We start from the raw sequence: 22,926 nt of genomic DNA on the forward strand, positions 1-22,926 counted from the left end.
GTCTACTAGTTTTGCTTCTTCTATTTCCCTATTGTAGAACTTTCAAATACATGAACCACAAATCGTGTATAAATCACAAGTCACGCTTAACATCCAGTGTAGTAATGTCATTATGCGTATCTATACATTTTAAATATATAGATATGCAGGGCCATTTAATTGATTAGATGAGATTGTTGTATTGTATACTGTTAATACTAACAGGTCCTCTTAACCTGTCTTCCAGCCAAACGTGTGTCTCCCACTTTCAAATTTAAAAAATCCTTTTTGTCCTCAATTCTCTATCAGGAAAATGCCGTTTCCAATAAAATACATACTGGATCATACATAGGAAACATTTCTACAATTATTATACAAAACAAATATTAACTAAGAACCGTTAAATCGTGCACTGGGCGACTCGTATCGTATAAATATACTGTTTAAAGGCAGACGATGGGCGATGACAATGCTGCTTTAATATCCCACACGCCGTAGTTTACTCCCATGTTGGCCGCCTCGTTGCTATGACAACCGCTCTGTAAACAGCGCTTCGAAGAGAAGCGGCATACAGACTGATTTCCATCTGCGTCACTTGTGTATACTATACGTTGTATGATACGAGGTCGGTGCTCGCGCTCAACAAAGGCAATGTTATTTTAGAAGGCGTTCACCGCACAACTATTCTGTTTATTTCTGCGTATTAAACAATTAAACATAATATATTTTCTATATACAGGGTGAGTCAGTTTTTTGTAGTAGGACTTTAACAGTTGATAGAGATTCATTTTTTAATAAGAAAAGTCCCTATAAATGTAGATCTTAGAACGCTTTGTTTGTGAGATATAGGGGGTTCAAAACAAACTTTTTCTAAGAATTTTTCTTAATATCTTTAAAAAACCAAACATATATTGAACTGAAATTTGGTATTAATAACACATTAGTTATGGTGAATAAAATAAAGATATCTGTTATTCATTTCACCCACAGTGACGTGCCTGAGGTGGGTTACTGCCCCCTTTAAAAAAATAATTCGTGCGCCCGTGAATTTTTCATTTCTAAATTTTTTTATCAATTCTGAACAAAACAGATCTCTTTCTTTCAATTTTTTATAAAATTGACGGTTTTTGGTTAAATTCATTTGGCATGAAACTGTTCCAACGATATTGGTACCTAATACATTTGTGAATTAATAAGAAAAATATGATGCGCACTGAAAATTAACAAAAACGAATGAATAATAATAACAGTTGATAGAGAATCATGTTTAATAAGAAAAGTTTCTATAAACATAGGTCTTAAAACGTTTCGTTTGTGAGATATAGGGTGTAGAAAACAAACATTTGTAAGAATTTTTCTTAATATCTCCAAAAGACCAACAGATATTAAACTGAAATTTGGCATGAAAAAATAAACACAGAACTTAAAAAAAGATCTAATTGACACACACGTTACACAATGTTTGCGTTCTTATGTCAACGTTATGACATTTAATCGTTTTTGTTGATTTTCAGGGTACATCATATTTTTCTTATTACAAATGTATTACCAATATCGTTGGAACAGTTTCATGCCAAATGAATTTAACCAAAAACCGTTCATTTTATAAAAAATTGAAAGAGAGCTGTTTCGTTCAGAATTGATTAAAAAAATTAGAAATGATGTTATTTTCCAGAAAAATCCAAGGGCGTACGAATTATTTTTTTAAAAGGGGCAGTAACCCACCTCAGGCACGTCACTGGTGTGTGGAATGGATAACATATATATTTGTTTTATTCACCATAACAAATGTGTTATTAATAGCAAATTTCAGTTCAATATATGTTGGCCTTTTAGAGATATTAAGAAAAATTCTTAAAAAAAAGTTTGTTTACAACACCCTATATCTCACAAACGAAGCGTTCTAAGACCTACGTTTATAGGATCTTTTCTTATTAAAAAATGATTATCTATCAACTGTTAAAATCCTACTACAAAAAACTGACTCACCCTGTAGAATTATATCTAAATTATAAAATGTATATAAAGTTAAAAATAATTTTAAATTGCACAACCAAACGGAAATTTTAGGTGAAGCGGTGCGTCACTTACCTCACCTAATGAGTCGCTACTGCCTCTCCCTGATCTTTAGTCATATGCATACCGTTAAAGAAGGTTTTATTATTACATTTCGTAATTTTGCCAAAAATGGTGTCCTATCGAAATAAAAAAAGATAAGACTACTTGTTCTATACAATTTGCTTAGCTCTTTCAAGAATGCTACTAGTTTTGCGACAATTTTAGTGGCGTAGAAGTACTGCTCAAAAAAGACGACGTATTGTCATCTTTATTTATGTCGTTTATCATCGCTATATTCAGATTTTGTAGGTTTATTAGACAATATTCTGTACCAAATTTTAGTTGATTAGGCCAGTCCATTTGGAAGATCAACAGAAACAGATTTTTTTAACGAAAACGACACGAAAAAGTGTTTTATAACATAAGTTAATAAGTATGAAGTTTTTTCTTAGTTTTTGTGGAGTACTCTCTCTACTTTATTTCTTTTTATATTTTAAACACTCTGTGTAGAATGTCATTTCCCCATGGAATCGGCTTTTTCTGATCATTCTATTATTAATTTATAAGAAAAATATTATTGCACTGAATTATCGTCACAGTTCTTGTTTGTATATAAGGATTTTGACAATCATATTTGCTTCCATATAGATAGCCAAACAAAACAAACAAATAAATAACAAAATAATAATCGTTATCTGCCAGATTATTCTATACAACATATTTTGACACGCTGATAATGCTGTTATTTTAACTTACAACTTTATTTTTTTAAACTTTATTGTCAATTTTATACATTATTGGGCCTTATCTCCTTCAAAGTACTACTCTCCCTTATTCACAGTCTTTTCCCAGTGGTGTTTCTATTTTGTGAAACAGTAGTGGATAGCTTCATTTAAAGTCAGCGACGAATTTGCTTTGATGTCATCAATAGTCTGCAAACGGCGTCATTTCAACACTGATTTTAATTGCGGAAATATTAAAAAATCGCAAGGTGCCAGGTCTGGCGAGTCAGGAGGGTGATCTGATTTTTGGCACAAAACTTACAAAATGACAAAGCTGAGTGTGCGAGTGTATTGTCCTGATGCAATAATGAGTTGTCCCACCACAACTCTTCTGTTTCTTTTTGCGAATTTGTTCACGTAACCGTTGTAAAACGTCTTTATAATACACACAGTTCACTGTTCCACCTTGAGGTGAGAATTCTAAATGCACAATTCCATTAAAGTCGAAAAAACAGTGAGCATCACTTTGAGATTGGATCGAGACTGACGTGCTTTCTTGGGACGTGGAGATCCTTTGTGTCAATGTCGTAGTTGTCAACCCAGCTTTCGTCTCTCGTTATGATCCTTTGAATGAATGTTTCATCGTTACTAACACTTAAACACGTTGCACTCAAATAACAATATCACGAAAACTAAATGAGATATCAAAAATCCACATATGTGGATACAGAGGAGGTATATCACTAAATATCTCCATTAATTCAAAATGTTCGATTATTTTTTTAACAGACCTGGTATTCCTATTCAATGATATCAAAAGCTGCTGCAGTGAAACAACGATTTGCATTAAATTGTAGATTTATCAGCACTAATTTAATGAAGATAACTCGCCTATGCCTAATCTAAAAAAGCGACACGACTGAAATTTATAGCTCGTGATACTATTGTTTGCCTCCTGACAAGCATGTGATTACGGAAAATTCATTACTTGTTCGGAATGATTATTTAAACCTATCATTTCGCCATTGCTACCTACGTACAGCCGTCCTGGGGTTGATTTATACGTCTAGCTGGAGATTGAGCACCAGCGAATCCTCTCACATTTTTGTCGAACCTCATGTAAACTGCTTAATGAATAATGTCGGAGAATATCCCGATTAATGGGAATGTATTACTAGCAAAAAATGGTTGTCTCGTTGAAGAAGGATTCATAAAATTAAAAAAAAACATTGTTGGTTATTGATTTTGATGTCTACAGAAGCGCCGAAGGAAATAAGAATAATATTCTTTCATATGAACAAACTTTGCTGAAGGGATATTTGAGAATATACAGGGTGTTTCTTAAATTGGGTTTTTCCGTTTAATCCTACTTAAACTCAACAAATATCTCAAATTTTCTAAAACAGCAAAATTAATCGTGTTTTTTTTCTTTTGCGCACGATGCGACGTCCATAAAAGTGGTGTTTAAAATTATCCATACTTACAGTACACATGAATTAATTGACATAATTTAATATAAGGGGAATGTTAGCAAAATGCTGCGATAGCATCGCAATTTCCTGTGAGATTTCAGCCTCCAGCTCGTATGCGATTTTATTTTGTCAAAAAAACTCTTGAATGGGTTGCTTAGATTATCTGCATTCTTTTGCAAAAAAACTTGTCTAAACTACTTGACGATGTAAAAAAAAAATTAAAACAATTCATGTAGTTTTTATATGATGGTACTACATTTCATTTTAGACATGTAGAGCGGGATTATTTAAATAATTAATTTATTACCAGGTGGATATTTTATATTTATGTTTTTTATATTTATAAAAGCTAGTGTTACATACACATAAAAGTGTTTACACGCGTCCAAAGAAAAAGAAAGTGGTAAATAACAATACACATAATGATAGCAATCAACTAACTGTTATACAAATATACATAAACAACATATAACTAAAATAAATAGGATAAACGACATACTAAGATTAATGGTAACATTCATATTCGAGATACATAGGATAGGTGGCAATTGACCAATATCATAGCCTCCAAGTTCAGCACATTATAATCCGTGTGATTTTTACTCGGAAAATTTGGTACATGAATCTGAAGTAAACGGAATGGAGGAATTAGGCGTAAGTGGTAACGACTTATTAAAAAAATTATAAATTGAAACATGTACCTTTTCGATGAGAAGGAACATGTAATTCAACATACGAAAATTATTTTTAAACCACAAAGAAAAAATACACAAATAAAAAATCATTTAAATTGTATTGAACAAGAAAAAATTATTTTGGTAAACAGCAAATAATATGTAATTATAGAAAGACAAATAAAAACATTATAAATCATTAAGTTTTCACAATTATGTTGATTATTGGGCAAGTCTGACAATGGTGACTGTAACTCAATTGATATTTCAATAGAGAGTATTCAAAAAACTATTAGAGATTTTTTTGAAATTGAAGATATGATAATATATGAACAATTTAAAGATTTAAAAACATATGTATTTGCAATATTTATTTGATCTTTGTTATTTGTTTGTCAATTTTTATACCTCACATTTTTTCATATTTCAACGCAATTGACTGATGATATCTCTCTTCCATGTTTCCTCTATTTTTGCAAATAAATAAGGTCCAAAGTAGCACAAAATACAATCAAATAGTAAAGTAAATGCTTTTTGTGATTCTCATCTCTCACAAGTAGATAAAATAACCTAAACTAAAATCAGAATAGTTTTTACTTTCAGAAGTAATGTGGTTTTGTGCAAAATTGTCCACCTCATGAGATCAATGGCCTCTGTGGATAACCATTTGAGTTACAAGTGCTATTTCCTTCGCGCTATTGCTACACAAATTACTATTTTATCACGTTTGAATGAAGCAGTAGTGTTCCACAAATAATCATGGGCCGTTTCGCCCTATTTATCGCTACATTCAAAATGAAACATCACCCACGATTGAATTATTTCAGTAGATCCGATATCACTCTAAATATTTTAATGCTTCGTTCTCTAAACTAACAGTTTTGTTTGTTCCAGTTTTGGGCCGCGTACGTTCCCTGCGAGTCCCAGTATAAAGACGCCGTACAGCTAACTCTGGAACAGATCGATGTCATCAGGAGACTCACCGAGCAATATCATCCCCGATTAACTTTGTGCACATCGTCGGAAGGTAATAGCACTGAGATGCATGTTTACTGGAAGAATATGACTGAAATGTATGAGCTACTTATTTTGTCTGGCGCTGCCGTAAATCTGAAATATGTCTTTTATTTAATTTACACAGTGTGGCCGCCGAGATATCCGAGATACTTCGTATATGGATGCTATGATTAATTCTAAGCAAAAATGATTCCATTCACTTTTCCCGAATTCCCAATGGTTCTTGAAATATCGGGGATTAAAGTTGCCAGATCGTATGGGTAGTGCTAAAGAGTAAATTACACTGTTGCAACTAGAGGGCTTGGTAATAATTTGGTTGGGATTAGAAAAAAAATGTTCGTTAATTGCCATCATTGACAGTTGGTTCTTTTCTATCTTTTGTGTTATTTGTGTTAAAATCATGCCTTAATTTATTCAAATGAAGAATACGTGAACATGATTTTCGTGTATGAATATCAACGACGATATCCAAACCGCCGTTTTCCAGACAAGCAAACGCTCAATAGAACCTTCACTACTCTTCGACTAACAGGTTCGTTCCTCAAACCGACTCGTGAAAGAGAAGTTATGCGAAGAAACAATGCTGCAGGAGTGCTTGCGCATGTTGAAAATGATCTTGGTACTACTAGTAGAAGAATAATTTCTATACTTACTGGACAAAGTGCAAGGCACTTTACAAGAAAACGGACTGCATCCCTATCATTACCAGTCGGTGTAAGAACTTTTCTCCGTGGATCTTCCTCAAAGAGTGCGTATTGTGAATGGTGGAGCAATCATCTAGCTAGATACTCTTTATGTGATAAAGCTACATTTATAAGAGATGGAAACAACAGTTTCCACAACGATAATTTGTGGGCAAATTCTCATGCTATTTGAGAAACCCATTTTCGGAGAAGATTCTCCATAAACATCTGAGCTGGAATAATTAATAATAAAGTTATGGGACCACATTTCTTCGACGGAAATTTGAACAGCGAGATGTACCAAGCTTTTTTCGAGAACGATCCACCTCTACTACTTCAGGACATTCCCCTTCACATTAGATGTTTCTTTTTACATTATACTGCTGTGTCTTATTATGGAAGAAGTGTCACTAATTTCCTCAATGAAAAATATACCAATCGATGGATAGATCGTGGTGTTCCCATGGCTTAGCCACCGCGATCTCCGGATCTCAACCCATTGGACTCTTTCATGTGGGAAGATTCAGTGGGAAAGCCTAATTGCAGGGATCCATTGCGAAGTTCATATGCGTTTGATGAGGTGAAAAACAATATGGAGACCAACAACTGGGAACGAGAGCTTCAACAGAGGATTGAGATATGAATTGCACAAGGCGGTGGTCACATTGAGCAGCTTTAATAATTACACTGTTGTCACCGACGACCTTGTCCTCTTAAAAGCTGCGCCTGACAGAACGCATCGGAGTTTCATTTGACCTACTACGGCTTGAGATGACCTGACGCTGCTGCCAATTGTCACCAGACGCTCCTCTTCTACCCCTTCGTTGACCTTCTGTCACATGAAATAAGGAAGTAGATAGCTCTGTTTTCACCTTGTGCGACGATTCATGATGGCTGCCGACTTCCATTTTCCTGGCCACGTGGATCGGCCTGTCCAGTGTGACACTTTCTTCTAATTCAAAAAAATTATCTAGGATTTCACCTTTGTCGAAACCAGAAATATGAGGATTTGATCTCACGCCTGTCCAAATTTACATTTTGCTCCCAGGTTTTTTACTATAGCTGCCCATTGCGCTACTATTTAATGCACGTTCTTCGGAGCTTGATAAAATTTGTAACATTCCAAATATATCGATGTTGGCTTGATGAAATATTTGTCGAAACTTTGAATGAGTACTGCGTAAGATTTCTTTTCGGGAACTTGGGAACACACAAATCTGCTGCTAAATTATAAGCGTCTTCGTCGAGGCTATTTAACAGCACTGCTTTTTGAATTCTTTCTTCTTTAAATTCATGAAATATTGTTCATCGGGCTACAGCAAATCTAATATCTACAATACACGACCTTTTATAATTCGATAAAAACTATCTACAACTTACTAGCTAAAGACACGCACACATCTTACATACCATATAAAGTTTAACACACACACTAACAACTGTCATTACGATTTCATTAAAATAAACCAAATTTTTTTAAGCCCTCTAGTAGCAGCAATGTAATTTACTCTTTCGCAACTACCCATATGACCTGGTAATTTTAAACCCTGATTTCAAGAACCGTAGGGAATTCGGGAAGAGTAAATAAGATAGATTAGAACAAACTTGGGTAAAATAACAGCTTATTTTTAATGTATCTAGTATCTTATATGAAACCGCTTTATAGAAAGGCAACATTGGAAGTAATTAGTATTCATTTGTGGCCAATCCTAACTTAACAAATAACAGTTATATTTTACGTTTTCCAGGTGGTTACTTTCTAATATTTCAACGTTCCCTTCTTCTCCTAAATTCCACAGTCGCTAGCTTGGCGCACTAACCTATTTGCTTAATGCAAGGTATATAAAATTATGTAAATTCCAAAAGTTAATAAATTAAAATAAGCCCCAGGTCTCACCGTTTATGAGCCCCTTTAATTCGGAAGTTATCTTTACGATACGTCGCTCTAAACTGCACAGATCTTGGATATATAACGTTAAAAGTCGTAAAATTGCTGCAACCCACCTTATTCATACGTCTCATTTAATGCAGAAATCACACCCGAAGGAAATATATCGCTCTATGGAAGGTACTTCACCAAATCATCGGCCTTTCATTGTCGCGAATAAAAGAATACGTGAACGGGGTTTCGCAGGTGTTTCAGCTAAAAGTTAGGTCTTTTATAACTGAAATCTTTATGTCGCAATCACAAGAATAGCCTTTCAAAATATGAAACGTAACATTTCTCACGTAGTCGTAAATGCTTATTATGGCGGAGCGGAATTTTAAATAAGATAAATAAATTAAATTTGTTCGTATGCAGAAAATTGTGTCATTGTTTCTAACAGTAAAATAAAATTTGAGAAAATACTTAACTTTTCCTTTACTTAAATGAATGATCTATTTTCATTTAAGTCTATAAGCCAACACTCTTGAATTGCGGCTCCCTCTGACAGCTCTATTCATGTGTCTAGGCAAAAAGGTCTGTGTTTGTCGTTCACTATTAAAAACACAATAAAAGCTAGGTTAGTGACCGAATACGGTAGGTCAAGATTCACTCTCGATAAACCTTTGTAGATCAGCGGTCAAGAATAATAATTATTTGAAACTAATTTTTCAGCATTAATTCTATTCTACTCATTTTTTCCTATCTTCCTTTAAAATTAATGACATTTTGACTGAATCACTCTATTTGATCCGTATAAAGATTTTTTTTAATTTATGATATATTTTTTAATTATATAATAATGATTATTAAATTTTATTTCAATTAGATACTCCTCAGTTTAAGAGAGATCGTATAGCATTATCTTTTCTATTTAAATTAGTTTATTATTCTATATCTTCTTCATTTCTTTTAAATCAGTTGTCATTTTTAGTACCTAAGCAATATGCTCAGTAAAATAAAACTTTTTGCTTATTAAACCTATGCATATTCAATCTGATAGTAATGTAAATTCAATTGACTTATCAAACAGGACGACACCGTGTCACGTTTTTTAATTGTCTGACACTATCGACCAACCTAAAGATGATAAAGTGGCATCCAGATTACAGAAACAATTTCCTGTCCTGTCTCTGCCGTGCTAGCTGTTGCTGATAATGATGTTCTTCCAGATGAATCGCCAGCGATATTATCGGGGCTGCATTAAATTACGCCGCAGATGCACAAGTCAGTAAGGGAGACGTTGTAATAATATAAAAATGGAGTGCCTATAATAGACTTGCAGGTGTATGCACTATTTACCATTTTCTTAATTAGTAGTAATTAAAACTTAACGGTCCGATGGCAAGTTACAACTTTTCAAAATTTAATGGTTGTTCTTATTTACTTGTTAGTTAGAATTGATAGGTGTATTCGATTCAAGTTCATTTGGAAATAATCTGTTTTGATCTCATCGTAAGATTAACAATTAACGTTATAAAAACAAGTTATCTTGGAAACAAAGATTTCTTTTTCTAAATTACGGTAAAAATAAGCTCTATTTAATGCAAAAAGAGCGAATTCCCGAGCGGCTTTGACCCTGGGACATTTTATTTATAACATTGTTGTAAAGTTGTAAAGAGCAAGTTAATTTCATCTTTTTGAAATTGTTCTCTTTCGATACGTTTCTTCGAATTAATTAGAATCTTTACCTACGATATTAACGTCTAAAATTAACGTATAGTAACACAGCCACACAAAAAAAAAGTTGCCTGTACTTTTCATGCGACATATGTTATCTGTAGTATTTTTGCCTCCTGATCACGAATCCAATATCAGAATCACAGGAATTTCCTAACCTCGAAAAACAGGCCAAAAATAGCAAAAATTCACGAAAAAATCCTAGGAAAAATAGATATACTTATATTGTTATGGATATGGTCATGTTATATGTATTTGTGTTTGCGCCAATAACTGTGAAATGTCAGACACAATTTAAGAAATATTTGGAATTATCCTATAGCACTTTTATAATACTTTGAGAAATATTTTATATAATTGTATTCAATTCGATTTATTATAATGTATTGCCTATAGCTTAAGCGATAAATTTTGATCTTAAAATTTATTTCTCAATGTGTTACTGAGCTTACTTCAAATCTTAATATCTGTCAAATTTTAAAATGGCCACATTTTTATAATTATTAAAATAGTGAAATTAAATTTATTTAATATCAATCTGGAATGAAGATTTTGTGTTGATATCGAATTTATTTTCAAGAAATACGAGTAATACTTGAATTTCAGTATTATTCTAAAGATTTTTCTATGACTTTTTAGATTGTATTTTTCAATCTCTTTTGCTAGCTAGCGGTTTCTTATACGATTTTGTAATACTTTGTGCACAAAGTTACTTCTCTGTATGTCTTGTTGATATTTTAATTTTCGAACTGACTTCCCTCTTGTACTCGGCCTGGATATTGTCTTGGAATCCTCGTCTTTCTGCTGTTAATGGATTTCCGGAACCTGCTGCTGGAATCCTCGTCTTTCTTGATATTGCTGGAGAGCCGGAACCTGCCGCTTATTTTATTCGTTTTGAATCTCGTTCCTGGAATCTTCTTGGAGTCATCTTTAAGCGACTGGACTTTTGAGTCCTTTTCTTGGCTCAACTTTAAATTTTCTTTCTACTGGTTGACTAACTTTAATTTTCTTACTCTTTTCCACTATACTTATTTCTATTTATCTGTTTTTTTCCCACTTTTCTTCTTTTAACACCTCTCTCTGTCAAAATTCTCGTAACTAATCAATAATCTTCTAAATTTTTATTTTTCCTACTCTCTTGATTTTTTCCCTTGTTAGGGCCTTTTCACATATATGCCTGTTCTTTTAAATGCCGTTTTCTTTTTCCACTTCACTTCACTTTATACTTTACAGTTTTACAATCATATTCTAGTTTATTTACAAAAATTTTAACTTATATTTCAAAATATTCCTTACTTCTATATTTATATTTGACTTTCATATGTAATATTTTATGACTTGTGGATCCAACTTTATTTTTGACATTTCACTGACATTATCATCCTATTGATATATAAATTTTTACTTTAGACATTAATATGTCCTAATATTTATTTTTCTAACTCATATTACTACTATTAAATAAAACTATAATATTTTAGCTTTCGTTTGATATATGTTACTTGCTACTAGTAATTAATTTTGATTATGTTTTTCCAATAATACCTTTGTCATGTACGCTATTTGACCAAAATGATGTTTTTTATACTTACTTAAATCTTTGAAATTGATTCTGCTCTAGTAATACGACTCTCTGATAATAATTCACAATAACCTATTTAATACTAACAAATTATTTTTTTAATCAAATATATTTCTAAGTTTTACAACAATTATTTCAGCCTTTCTCTTCACCGTGTCTTATTCAAGTAGAATTTTAATTTAACTTTTATAAATAACTATCAATAATTTGATTTCATCTCAATATATTCAACTGTTCATTTATATGGTTAAGACCTCGCCGAACGTGAATCGGCGGTCAAAATTGATGGTTCTTTTTCTAACCTCAAAAAAACAGGTCAATTAAGGTCAGATATCATGAATTTTCAAAAAATAACAGATTCGCGCCATATTTGGTATACGGAGGTTTTCGGGGTCGCTGATCACGAATCCGAAGTCAATTTTGCAAAATTCGTTTTTAAAAATTTAATCAATTTGTGTTTTGAGGTTAGGAAATTCCTGTGATGTGATAGCTCAATTCGTGATCATGAGGCAAAAATACTACGGATAATACTTGTATATGTCGCATGAAAAGTACAGACAACTTTTTTTTGTGTGACTGTGAATTAAACAATTAGTTGCAAACGAACGATATTAATTAATCTGGAGCAACAATTTCGCGGTCAGTCTAATCGGCCTTTGGCACACGTGTTGGTCATTGAAATGACCGTCTTTTTTCATAAATCTCATCAACATCCATCGCTTTTTGCAACAATAATGCTCAATTTTTGAAAACTGATTTTTCCGCATTGGACCTTTATTTTACAGTAAACAAATTGGTGAAATATGACTTTAGGTGCCTTAAATTGTAGATAATTTAATTGCCTACAACATAAAATAACTAATTTCCGGATATGTTGTCTAGATTTTCACGGGCAGTAAAAAAAATGAAAAAACTATTTTGCCATTGTTTGCAATTTGCCAGCTTAACATCTTCTCTTTCGAGTTTGTTTTTTGCTATTATCATTCTACATACCCTTCACTGACAAAGTGCAATAAAATGTATACTAGTAATATTTTTTTTACGTTCAAACTCTTATTGGACTAAACCACCGCTTTATGATAATAGCCTGTGTTTACACAAGGAATAATTCTTGTGTTACTTGATCAGTATTATATTCCTTGTTCCAAAAAAGGTTGAGATTCAGCGGATTCATTTCACGAAATGCAGTTTGTCCTTATTTTTTTTACATACCATCGACATGGGTTACTGCTTTCTCGTACGTAGAACCAATTTTTTTCTTTTCCAAATCCACTTGATCCAGTCGGCAGTCTGGCCAAGGCGACGTAACAAATGGGATTTAGAAAGATTCGCAAAACTAAGACAAAGTAACGCCCTGCAAACTCCTCCAAGAACGCGACAGCTCCAATTACTCTCACATCTCGTGCACTCCTCAAAAACGTGAATAAATGAAAACCGCCGAATCCCACAAATTTCCCAGGATCCGGCCTTTCAGGCGATGAAGCTAATGTATGATCCGTCCCGAAGGCAACCCGCACTCATTTTGCGCCTTGCCCATTTCAGAACTACACTCTTGTTTCTTTTTCAGACATTAAGGACGCATACAAAAGGCATCAACTTTGCTCGCTTATTGGAGTCGAGGGCGGACATTCTTTAGCCGGGAGCTTAGCCGTCCTGAGGACGCTCTATCATGTCGGCGTGAGATATCTCACCCTGACGTCGACGTGCAACACTCCTTGGTAAGTAAATTAACTCTTCTTGCCCGACTTTATCGATTCCTTCCCGTTTTACGGTCGATTAATCTGGATCACAGATGTAACTCTCGGAGAAAATCGGAAAATAATGTAACCCCTAATTATAATGTAATCAGTTGCAGAAAGTGCTTTTGAAGGTTTAAGTGAATATATAGACTTTTTTAATATGAGAAAAATATTGAAATAATATTTAAATACTTTAACAACAATATCGCGACAAATTTTAAAAAGTAATTTCTCTTGTATTAAACAAAAATAAACAGAAAACCAAAATAAAATTTTTCCTAAGGGTCTACGATTTTTTTAAATGAAAGTATTTAATCAGCATCTCAATAACAGAAATGGAGGACACTTTGTACAGTGACCGAATAAAGGCTTACTTTTACAAATTTAAACAAAACCTAACTAATGGCGGGTGAATTAGATGTCTGAAATGTTACAAAAATAAAAAGAAGGCTTTAAATTTAAGTACAGTCCTTACGATATATGTTAAGATAGAAATCCAAGAAGATCCCTGCGACACTTTTTTGGAATTAACCGCATTCGACACCGGAGTTAGAAAGACATTGGCGGAAAATTTCATGGCACGCCTCTGGCGCATGTAAATTGTTACAGTAGCTCCAATAACAGAACTTTATTGGCCTATCCCTTTCTTGGAATTCTATCTCAACAAAAAATATCGTACGGACTGTATATGATTTTTATTATTAGCTCCTGCATGTTTACTCTAGTTTAAACGTATTGAGCAAATTCAACTTAATTCTATGAAGCTTCCTATGGATATTATCAAAAAAAAAAAATTTGAATGTACAAGGAACTTTCACAATTTTATACAATATAATTTTATAAAAAAAAACACAAAGGTCAGTTCGAAAATTATTTAAAAATACACTTCTGCACGACGATGGAACTGATCCTTACGCAATTGACACGGCGGCAAAGTGTATAAAAAATGAGCAGACAAAAAATTTAAAGAATTTATTCCCCATGGAAAGAAATAAATAAAATTTTATAACACCTATTTTATTAGCAAATTCCACTGCTATTGTTATTATTAATTAATAATTTGTGGTTTTAATTAATAAAATAATTTGACATACATCACATTTGGGCCCGTCATACCCAGTTTCTACGAACTAACACAAAAGTTGTCTTGCTTCGCCATAACACAAATGTTGTCTAGTTTCACCTAAAATAAAACGATATCCGTCACTACACGTAAGGCATTTTTGACACTTAAAAAACTAATGTAAACACTATCACAAAAAACGATGATACTAAAATCGGATCATAAAATCGGATCAGTATTCGGAATCACCACGTCGAGAGAGAGCCTAGCGATGTAAGGGTTGTAAATACTTACAAGTTCAATAATTTTTTTCTCAGAAACTATAGAGACTTTACAAACATATTTTTACGATATTGAGTCATGACGCATCTATTCCCAATCTTTTTTGGATAAGTTGTGAATCACCCTGTATAATTCTCTTTCATACCAAATACCTACCTAGAAATATTTTAAACATCCAACTTCATAGCTTCAGACTAATAATTAACAATTATTTAAAACATTATAAATGATTCATTTAATTGCTCCTAGTGAATAAAACACATACTTGTAAAGTTGAAACCATTAAAAATTTTTCTAAGAAATATCCTATATCTCTAAGATATTTCTAAGAAATATCCTCATGCTCTCACATAACGAAGACCATCAGGCAATTTAGCACGATAGATGAGATCTAACGTTATTTCCATTTAAAAAGGAGACAACTTAAAAAAGCACTCCTTAAAATGCAAAAAAGTTAATTTTAGGTGATTTTGCGTGATCTTTGCAAAAGTTGAGAACAAAACTAAAATAGATTTGCTTGAAAGTTTAGATGATTTAGATATGTCAGGGATGTTTTTCGTCTATAGTTGTATTTAGATATAACACATCATTTTCAATATATATAAATGGCAATACTAGTTTGTTTTCTCTAGCATACGTAGGTATTTAGTATCAAAGAGCAAGGAACATGAGAATTGATTTAAATTAGCTATACCTTTAAAGTTAATTAAAGAAAAGCTATCCTCCACTAGATTAGTTAAACCACTTCTAGCTGAAACACTTATCTTTTCTGGTAAATATGCATTTCAGAAACGAAAATGACCATTCAGCATATACCGAGGTCACAGGCGCATGTCTAAAATAATCGAAGTATCGACTACTTCACATTTTAGTAATCCCACTATCCGGGTCATTGTACAATAATATGTACATGTTTGCCTCTGATCTGAAGCTTCGCATCGATCAATTTATTCGATACGTATCTAGCAACACCCTAACGCCTACTCTGTCGGCCTGGCATGCGGGTGAACAGGTTTTTTGCTGAGGGACGTTGACCGTGCATCTCATTGTCGTTTGTGCGTATGTGCGTCAGTTTGACGCTTTGTTTGGCCGAGTGTATGGCACCTGTTTTTGTGGCAGTCAGTAGCATTGTGTATCGTGAGCATAGAGCGGCACACGGCTTGATCACAGATTTAGCCTATTTCTGCTACTACAACGAGTAATTGCCGCTTACTAGCACAATATAGATTACTACTATTAATTCATTTGATTGTCGCCACAAAATTTCCAATGTCTAGTAATTATACAAATGTCCAATACATCCATTTAAGCATATTTTATTGAAATAGATGCGAATTTACACTAAACTTTTAATTGTATCTATAGAATTTTAAAGGTTTATTATTTGTTATTGTTTTTTTACTTTAATGAGAGAAATCACGTTTTGTTTTTAATTCGACCTAAGATGGTTGATCTTAGGTAGCAATCTCTAGAAATTATTAAACAGAATAATATGTATTTACATAAACAACAATAAGAAATATTTGTGTACTATTATCACTTTCTCTTTAAGGCGAAGTATGCAAATGAAGGGTAGAAAATATGAAGAACTTTGAAATTAATATCGGAGGAAGAATTTCAATTTGAAATATTTGAATAAGCAACATGAACCCTAAAACTTCATTGACGTCTACAACAACGGTTCAGTTCATATTCTAACATTTTAGATGCTAAACAACTTAAGAACACAGTTAAAGTAAAATTGTTAGGAAATAGCTAGCACATTCCTCAAATGTTTTTTTATTTATGTTGAAAAGATGGATGTTAAATTTTCAGGTCTTATTCCTCTCGTCAAAACAAACAAAAAACAAAGTTTTTTCCTAGAGCTATTCTTGAAGTATTAGTCATTACGATTTTTGATAAGTAGTTCAAAAGCTATTGAAGATATAAAGGGCATTTCATGAGAAGGGTACATATTAACTGGCATAAGCTACAACGTAGGTTAGTACGGTATAATACCTTTTAAAAAAGTTCTTGGTCCAAATTTAGGCGATTTTTTAATTTTCCCATCAGGTTTTGAGGGTAATAATAAGAACATTTTTTATTCACTTATCATGTCGAAAAAACTTTCTCTGTATAATTGTACAAAACAATTGAAAAACTTTATGTTACACTAATAGACAATAAGGCACTTAAAATAACACAGAACAGTAAGAAGTCGTAGTAGCAAATAACTGAAATATGAAAATATCAAGTTTATGTTTTCTCTTTCAATATACTCAAGTAATACAAAAACATATGGGCGTAACTATTCCGATGTGACAAAAGTTTTTATTAAAAAGTTAGGATATTATTAATAAAAAAAATACCAAAATATCTTAGCTGTAATACTTTTTTTGTTTATATAAAAATTAACTAAAAAATTGTGCTACCAAGATTTCATTGTCATTTCGAAAGTTAGGGAAAGTGTCAGAAAAAGCATATGCATGATTTTTCTAACTGTTTCATGTACCTTCAGTGTACGAAATATTAAAAAAATACAGACTGAAACTTCCAGAGGGGTTACAAACGAATAGACATTTTCCAGTAGGGTCCTGGGATCTTGAAATTTTGCGATTCTGACTTAAAAGAGTTTATTGATCTTCAATCGTACGTAGTGTATACCAAAAAGAAATAATTAATTCCTGCAAATACTTCGCAAGCTGTAGCTAAAATAAATTTTGGTGAAAATTCAGCAATCACATTATACAGGGTGTAAGAAGTTTGTCTGCCATTAATTCAACATGAGATATAGTAACCATAAATGAACAAAAAAGTTGTATATTAAATGGACGTAAGATTAACAGTATTCAAAATACATCGAGTATTAATATTCGGGAGTTTCATCACAACGCGACAACAGCGCTTAACCTGCTGATGCACACCACGTGTGCACGCGGCAGACTTGTCCTACGGAAAAAATGTAAACAACTATTATTGTGAAACATTTAGTAAATTTCAAGACAATTGTTTTCCAGTTTTTAAATAAATAAAATGATTTTGTAGTACGAAGTTGTTGTGCTTAAATTTTAGCTGGAATTTTAGTAATTTTAAATCTCTTAAAACAGGAACTTAGCATTTAATCAAATTATGTAATTGAAGTACCCAAAGATTCACGTCGTCTAAATAATGACACGTATTAAAAATAATTTAGGTAGGTACTTATCAAAAACAAAATTCACTAATTTTTAAACGCACAAGTACAAAACAAACTACAACATATGCTTAAAATGTCCACCACCATTTTCGATGTACGCACGACACCTTCGAATCCAATTTTAGCACACTCGCTGGAAAACACCTCAAGAAAAGGAAATAGTGGTACGCAAAAAACACTCCGACACGGTTGAATCCAGATACCAACTGAATTGCGTATTGGTGGTTGCTGGACGCCTTAGTACCTCGTGTTAATAAACCGCGGCGCCGTTGTCACATTGCCCGATATGAATTTTATCGAATTTTAAATTTATTACAACGCTAATTATTTTTCAGAATTAAGCATAAAGAAGTTAAAAAAGTGATAAACATTGTATTTTATGATACATATACACGCAATTATGTCAATATTCCTTAATTAATCGAACTTTTGTACACTGGAGATTTTGATAATTTTTTTCTCGGAAATGGTTAAGTTTAGGACCCATTTCATATAACTAAGATTTTTTTGTTTATTTTAACGTATTCTATTGTCTGTTAAAATTAAGGCAGTCAAACTTCTAATACCCTGTACATAATATATCCAAATATTTTGATTCAGGATTTGTCCTACTCTGCTATTACAGTATGTACAGATTGCCATGAAGCATCCTGTAGATTTCGAAAATAGTACCGTTATATATCTCAAATTTGAACAGAAACTAAAAATTTGAATTAGGATTGGTTGAAAAAGATATTTGATGTTGAAAATATTCTTTCTTAACAAACTATTTAGATCCAGTCCAAGCTTTTGCGTTCCTTTAGTTTTTTTGAATTGGCTATTATCTATGATCCACTTCTGACAAGCTCCTAACATTATTTATTTAGCTGATGCTCTGTGAACACATTATGGTTAAGTTACAGTAGCGGAACTCGAAACGCTGGATTTTCTTCCTATAACGAAAAAGTGAGGCCGTAGCTTTTGGGGTTTTGAACTTTTACTCATCTATAAAAAAACTGAAGAGGCGTAAAAATTTTGATTAGAAATAGTTTATTCAAATCTGTGAAAAAAACAGTTTAAATAACTTCAATTAACCGTCTTTGATAGTAGAAACCACTGAGATCCTTAATTTCTACGCCACTGGATAGTTAATAGTTAATAAATAATACCTAGTTAATCGCTGAAGTATAATTATAACTTCAATCTTCAATGGTTTATAATATGTAGATGATCAAATACTGTGTTACACATCTAATCGTTAAAAGACAGTAGAGAGCTTAGGAAAAATTTCAAGAAAAGAGATTGATCTTATTTTTTTTATTTTTGGCATCACCTGAAAGATACCACCATTACACTCTGTATACATAGATGATAAAGTTCGACGGACAACCCCCATGTATTCAAACAATTTTCAATAAGCCAGATATATCCCGGCCGTGTTTTCGCGATTCGCCCCACCCACGTGAAAGGAAAATACTGGCAGATCAACGAAATAACCTCAATAATACCCCACTTCAGCGTACGCCTTTGTTTGCCTCTCCAAATCTCCGCAAAACATCCAAATAAACAACTCCAACTTCAAGAACACAGAAGCCACAACTTAGGAAATCTAGGGCTCTCGAAAATTGTGTTGTGCACCACATCTTGAGGTAAATTACTTAACCCGCCTTAATAAGGGCGTGCCACGTTGCTCCCTGCAGGGTTTTTGTGTTGGATGCGGTTGCTACACATAATGCTAGCCTCAGCCGTCCTGTTAAGGGGAATTACCTTCGAGTCTTAAGGAGTGAGGACTGCGTTGCCTTACATTATGAATTACTTGGATGTATTCGGCTGCATTTCCCTCTGTTGGATTTAAGATGCTCTGTTTACTCAACGCCTCTGATGTTTTGCCTTTCGTATTTTGTAGAAGATTACCCTGAGCATACAATTAATATACCGAGGGGTGTGCTGTAGCGCACACGTTTGCGTAATATCAGAAAAGCAGATAATTTGATTTTGAGACTTTAATGGCTCGTTTCTGATTAGTACTAGCCGTAGCGGATGCAAATAAAATTAAAAAAATGAACCATTTACATAAGCAATTAATCTTCAAAATATAAATAGTGTATACAGCGTGAATCTTAAATGTGTACACATATATACAGTGCGTTCATTATGAAAGGAACAAATTCGTTTCAAATTCAGGTAATTATTTTGCGGAAAAACGCTCGGACACGTCGATTAGTATTTTAGAAGAACATATGCAGTCATCATTAATTTTTTTTAATGGAATACCCTGTATATTATGCCATTTTTTAATTGTACGGTAAATTCTGAACACTTTTTGTATAGCATTGTCATATCTCTGAAATCAGCGGTTTGCGTAATAACGACGTTTGAAATGTGATAAATGGAAAAAAATAATATTTAATTATAAAACATTATTTAAATAACAATTGCTTTATAATAAATGTTCAATGTTTTGTCCGTTTATTTCAATACATTTTAGTAGTCAAAGTTATCCATTTATTAGGGAAAGTTAAGTCAAGAATATGAGGAGGCGCCTCATCGTGTTGAAACCATATGTCATTATGAGTAATATCTGGATCTTGTGGATTAGGAAACACAACAGCTAAAGTGGGGATAAGTCCAAACTGAAGAAAGTCTAAGAAGCGTTCTCCATTTAAATTTTCTTCTAAAAAATAAGGTCCAAGAAATCGGTTTTCGACTATACTTGCCCAAACATTTATTTTTTGACGATGCTGTGTGTGACAGACCAACGAGGATTTTCAGTTGCCCAGTATCTGAAGTTTTGTCTGTTTACGTGTTCAGCCTCATCAGAAAAAATAATCTTTCGGGTGAAATCTAAGTTTTGATTATTCATCTCAATTATCTGCTCACAAAACTGCGTTCTTCGGTCAAAATCGTCTTCTAATAGTTCATGTATCAATTGAACCTTATAAGGATGATATATATTTTTTCTGAGCATTTTTGACACAGATCTCGATGATAAATAACAATTCCTGGAGATTAACGGCTACATGGGGATTATTTACAGTTTCTAGTAAAACGTCTAGTTTAGAATCTTCAGATATTTCTGCTGGTCTCCCTTTAGGTAAATCTTTAACGTGACCGTGCTCAGCAAATTTCAATTCAATTTTACTGACAGTAGTAAGTAGATGAGTACGCACTTTGTCTCCAAAATCAATCATCATAAATAAATTTTTAAAATGAAACGTAAAACTGACAAAATAACACTGACAAACTAAACGCCGGTAATAGTTTGGTTTCTATTGTCACAAAATACTTGATCAAAGTGGTCTAGGGATCAAGGAATGAAAAACGATTAGTATCTCTGCAACACTTTACCGCAGAAAAACCAAATTTGGTACATGATTTAGATTTATTACTGGCCTTCTTTGACTATAATTTAAAGATAATTGACGCACTACAAGGTGTTAATTGGGGATGACTTACTCCTAAAATTGTACTGAACTTTTTTTTCATTGACCGAACTGAAAAATAATAATATTAATTCACAGCATAATTTAATTTTAAATTTTTTTTACTCTTGTTAAATTTTAAAAAACTATGGTTTTCAAGAGAAACCGTATTAACCGAAATAAGATTTTAACAGTGTTTATTAGAAAATAATCGGAATGTCAGTAGTACACAATGAATTTATCTTTCTTTGTCAGTTAGTAATAAAATTATTTTATTTCAACAACTGCCTCTGATTGTTGTTGAAAAAATATCAATTATTATTTTTATTATTTATTTGTGTTTTTTACTTAATACACTATTCGCTTATTTAAAAACTACCTAGGTACTTGTTTTCTTTTTGTAGAATTAGGAGAGAAATGAAGTAAAATTTATTTGGCCAATTGTCAAAGGACCACGCTCAATCCTTATGGAAAATGGGTTTCGGCCAATTTTTCTGAAACTTGGCAAATCGGTAGTTCTTAACACGCTGATCAGAAGTCTCAGTGGGCACAAAGCCCAAAAACCCCTCCAACCCTTTCGAATTCGACCCCCAAGGGCGAAAAGCTGATCATAGGCTGATTGCCTTACTGCCATATTAGGCCTCTCATTATAGCTTTTTTTTCGGGAAAAAAATACTATTAGAAGTTTTTCTGCGGAATATTGTTCAGAAACGTGTTATAAAGAAAATATCAAAAAATCAACTAGTTGGGAAACTTTGTTAAAACAATGGTCAAACTTATGGAAAAGTAGTTTTTTGACTCGCGTAAAAAAACTGTTATTCATAGAGAAAAAAGGTTTATACAAAAAAGGTAGGTATTAAATAAATCTGTAAAACAAGACAAGTCCGATTAAATTCCGATAATTTGTTTATGCGCAAGAGGTCAAAAATGATCGAAATTGTCCGCTTTTTTCAATTGCTAATAACACAGCCACACAAAAAAGAAAAGTTATCTGTACTTTTCATGCGGCTTATGTTATCTGTAGTATTTTTTCCTCCTGATCACGAATCCGGTGTCAGAATTGAGCTATCACATCACAAGAATTTCCTAACCTCAAAAAACAGGTAAAAAATAGCAAAAATTAATGAGAAAGTGATAGGAAAAATAAAAAAAAATTTTTCTATATTCAAATGTTCATTTATATAGTTAAGACCCCGCGTAACGTGAATTAGCGGTCAGAATTGATGGTTCCTTTTGTAACCTCAAAAAAACGGGTCAATTAAGGTCAGATATCACGAATTTTAAAAAAATAACAAATTCGTGCCAAATTTGGTAAACGGGGGTTTTTCGGGGTCGCTGATCACGGATCCGAGGTCAATTTTGCAAAATTTAAGATGGCGGATCCAAGATGGACGACTAAATTTTCAAAAAATAACAGATTCGCATCAAATTTGGTATAAGGGTGTTTTCGGGGTCGCTGATCATGAATTCGAGGT

The 22,926-nt window shown here is 32.8% G+C and overlaps 1 protein-coding gene across 1 annotated transcript in view; it reads left to right on the plus strand.

Annotated features, from left to right (window-relative positions):
• Window positions 1-4,870: 4,870 nt before the first annotated feature.
• The window catches only part of LOC108915795 (dipeptidase 1-like), a 48,216-nt gene continuing 30,160 nt past the window's right edge, over window positions 4,871-22,926 (plus strand). Inside the window, exons 1-3 of the mRNA XM_018721931.1 lie at window positions 4,871-4,885; window positions 5,800-5,932; window positions 13,359-13,509. Of these exons, the coding sequence (XP_018577447.1) occupies window positions 4,871-4,885; window positions 5,800-5,932; window positions 13,359-13,509 (299 nt within the window). The remainder of the gene's footprint in view (window positions 4,886-5,799; window positions 5,933-13,358; window positions 13,510-22,926) is intronic.

Source organism: Anoplophora glabripennis, unplaced genomic scaffold, assembly GCF_000390285.2.
Source record: "Anoplophora glabripennis isolate ALB-LARVAE unplaced genomic scaffold, Agla_2.0 scaffold36, whole genome shotgun sequence".
NCBI lineage: Eukaryota > Metazoa > Arthropoda > Insecta > Coleoptera > Cerambycidae > Anoplophora > Anoplophora glabripennis.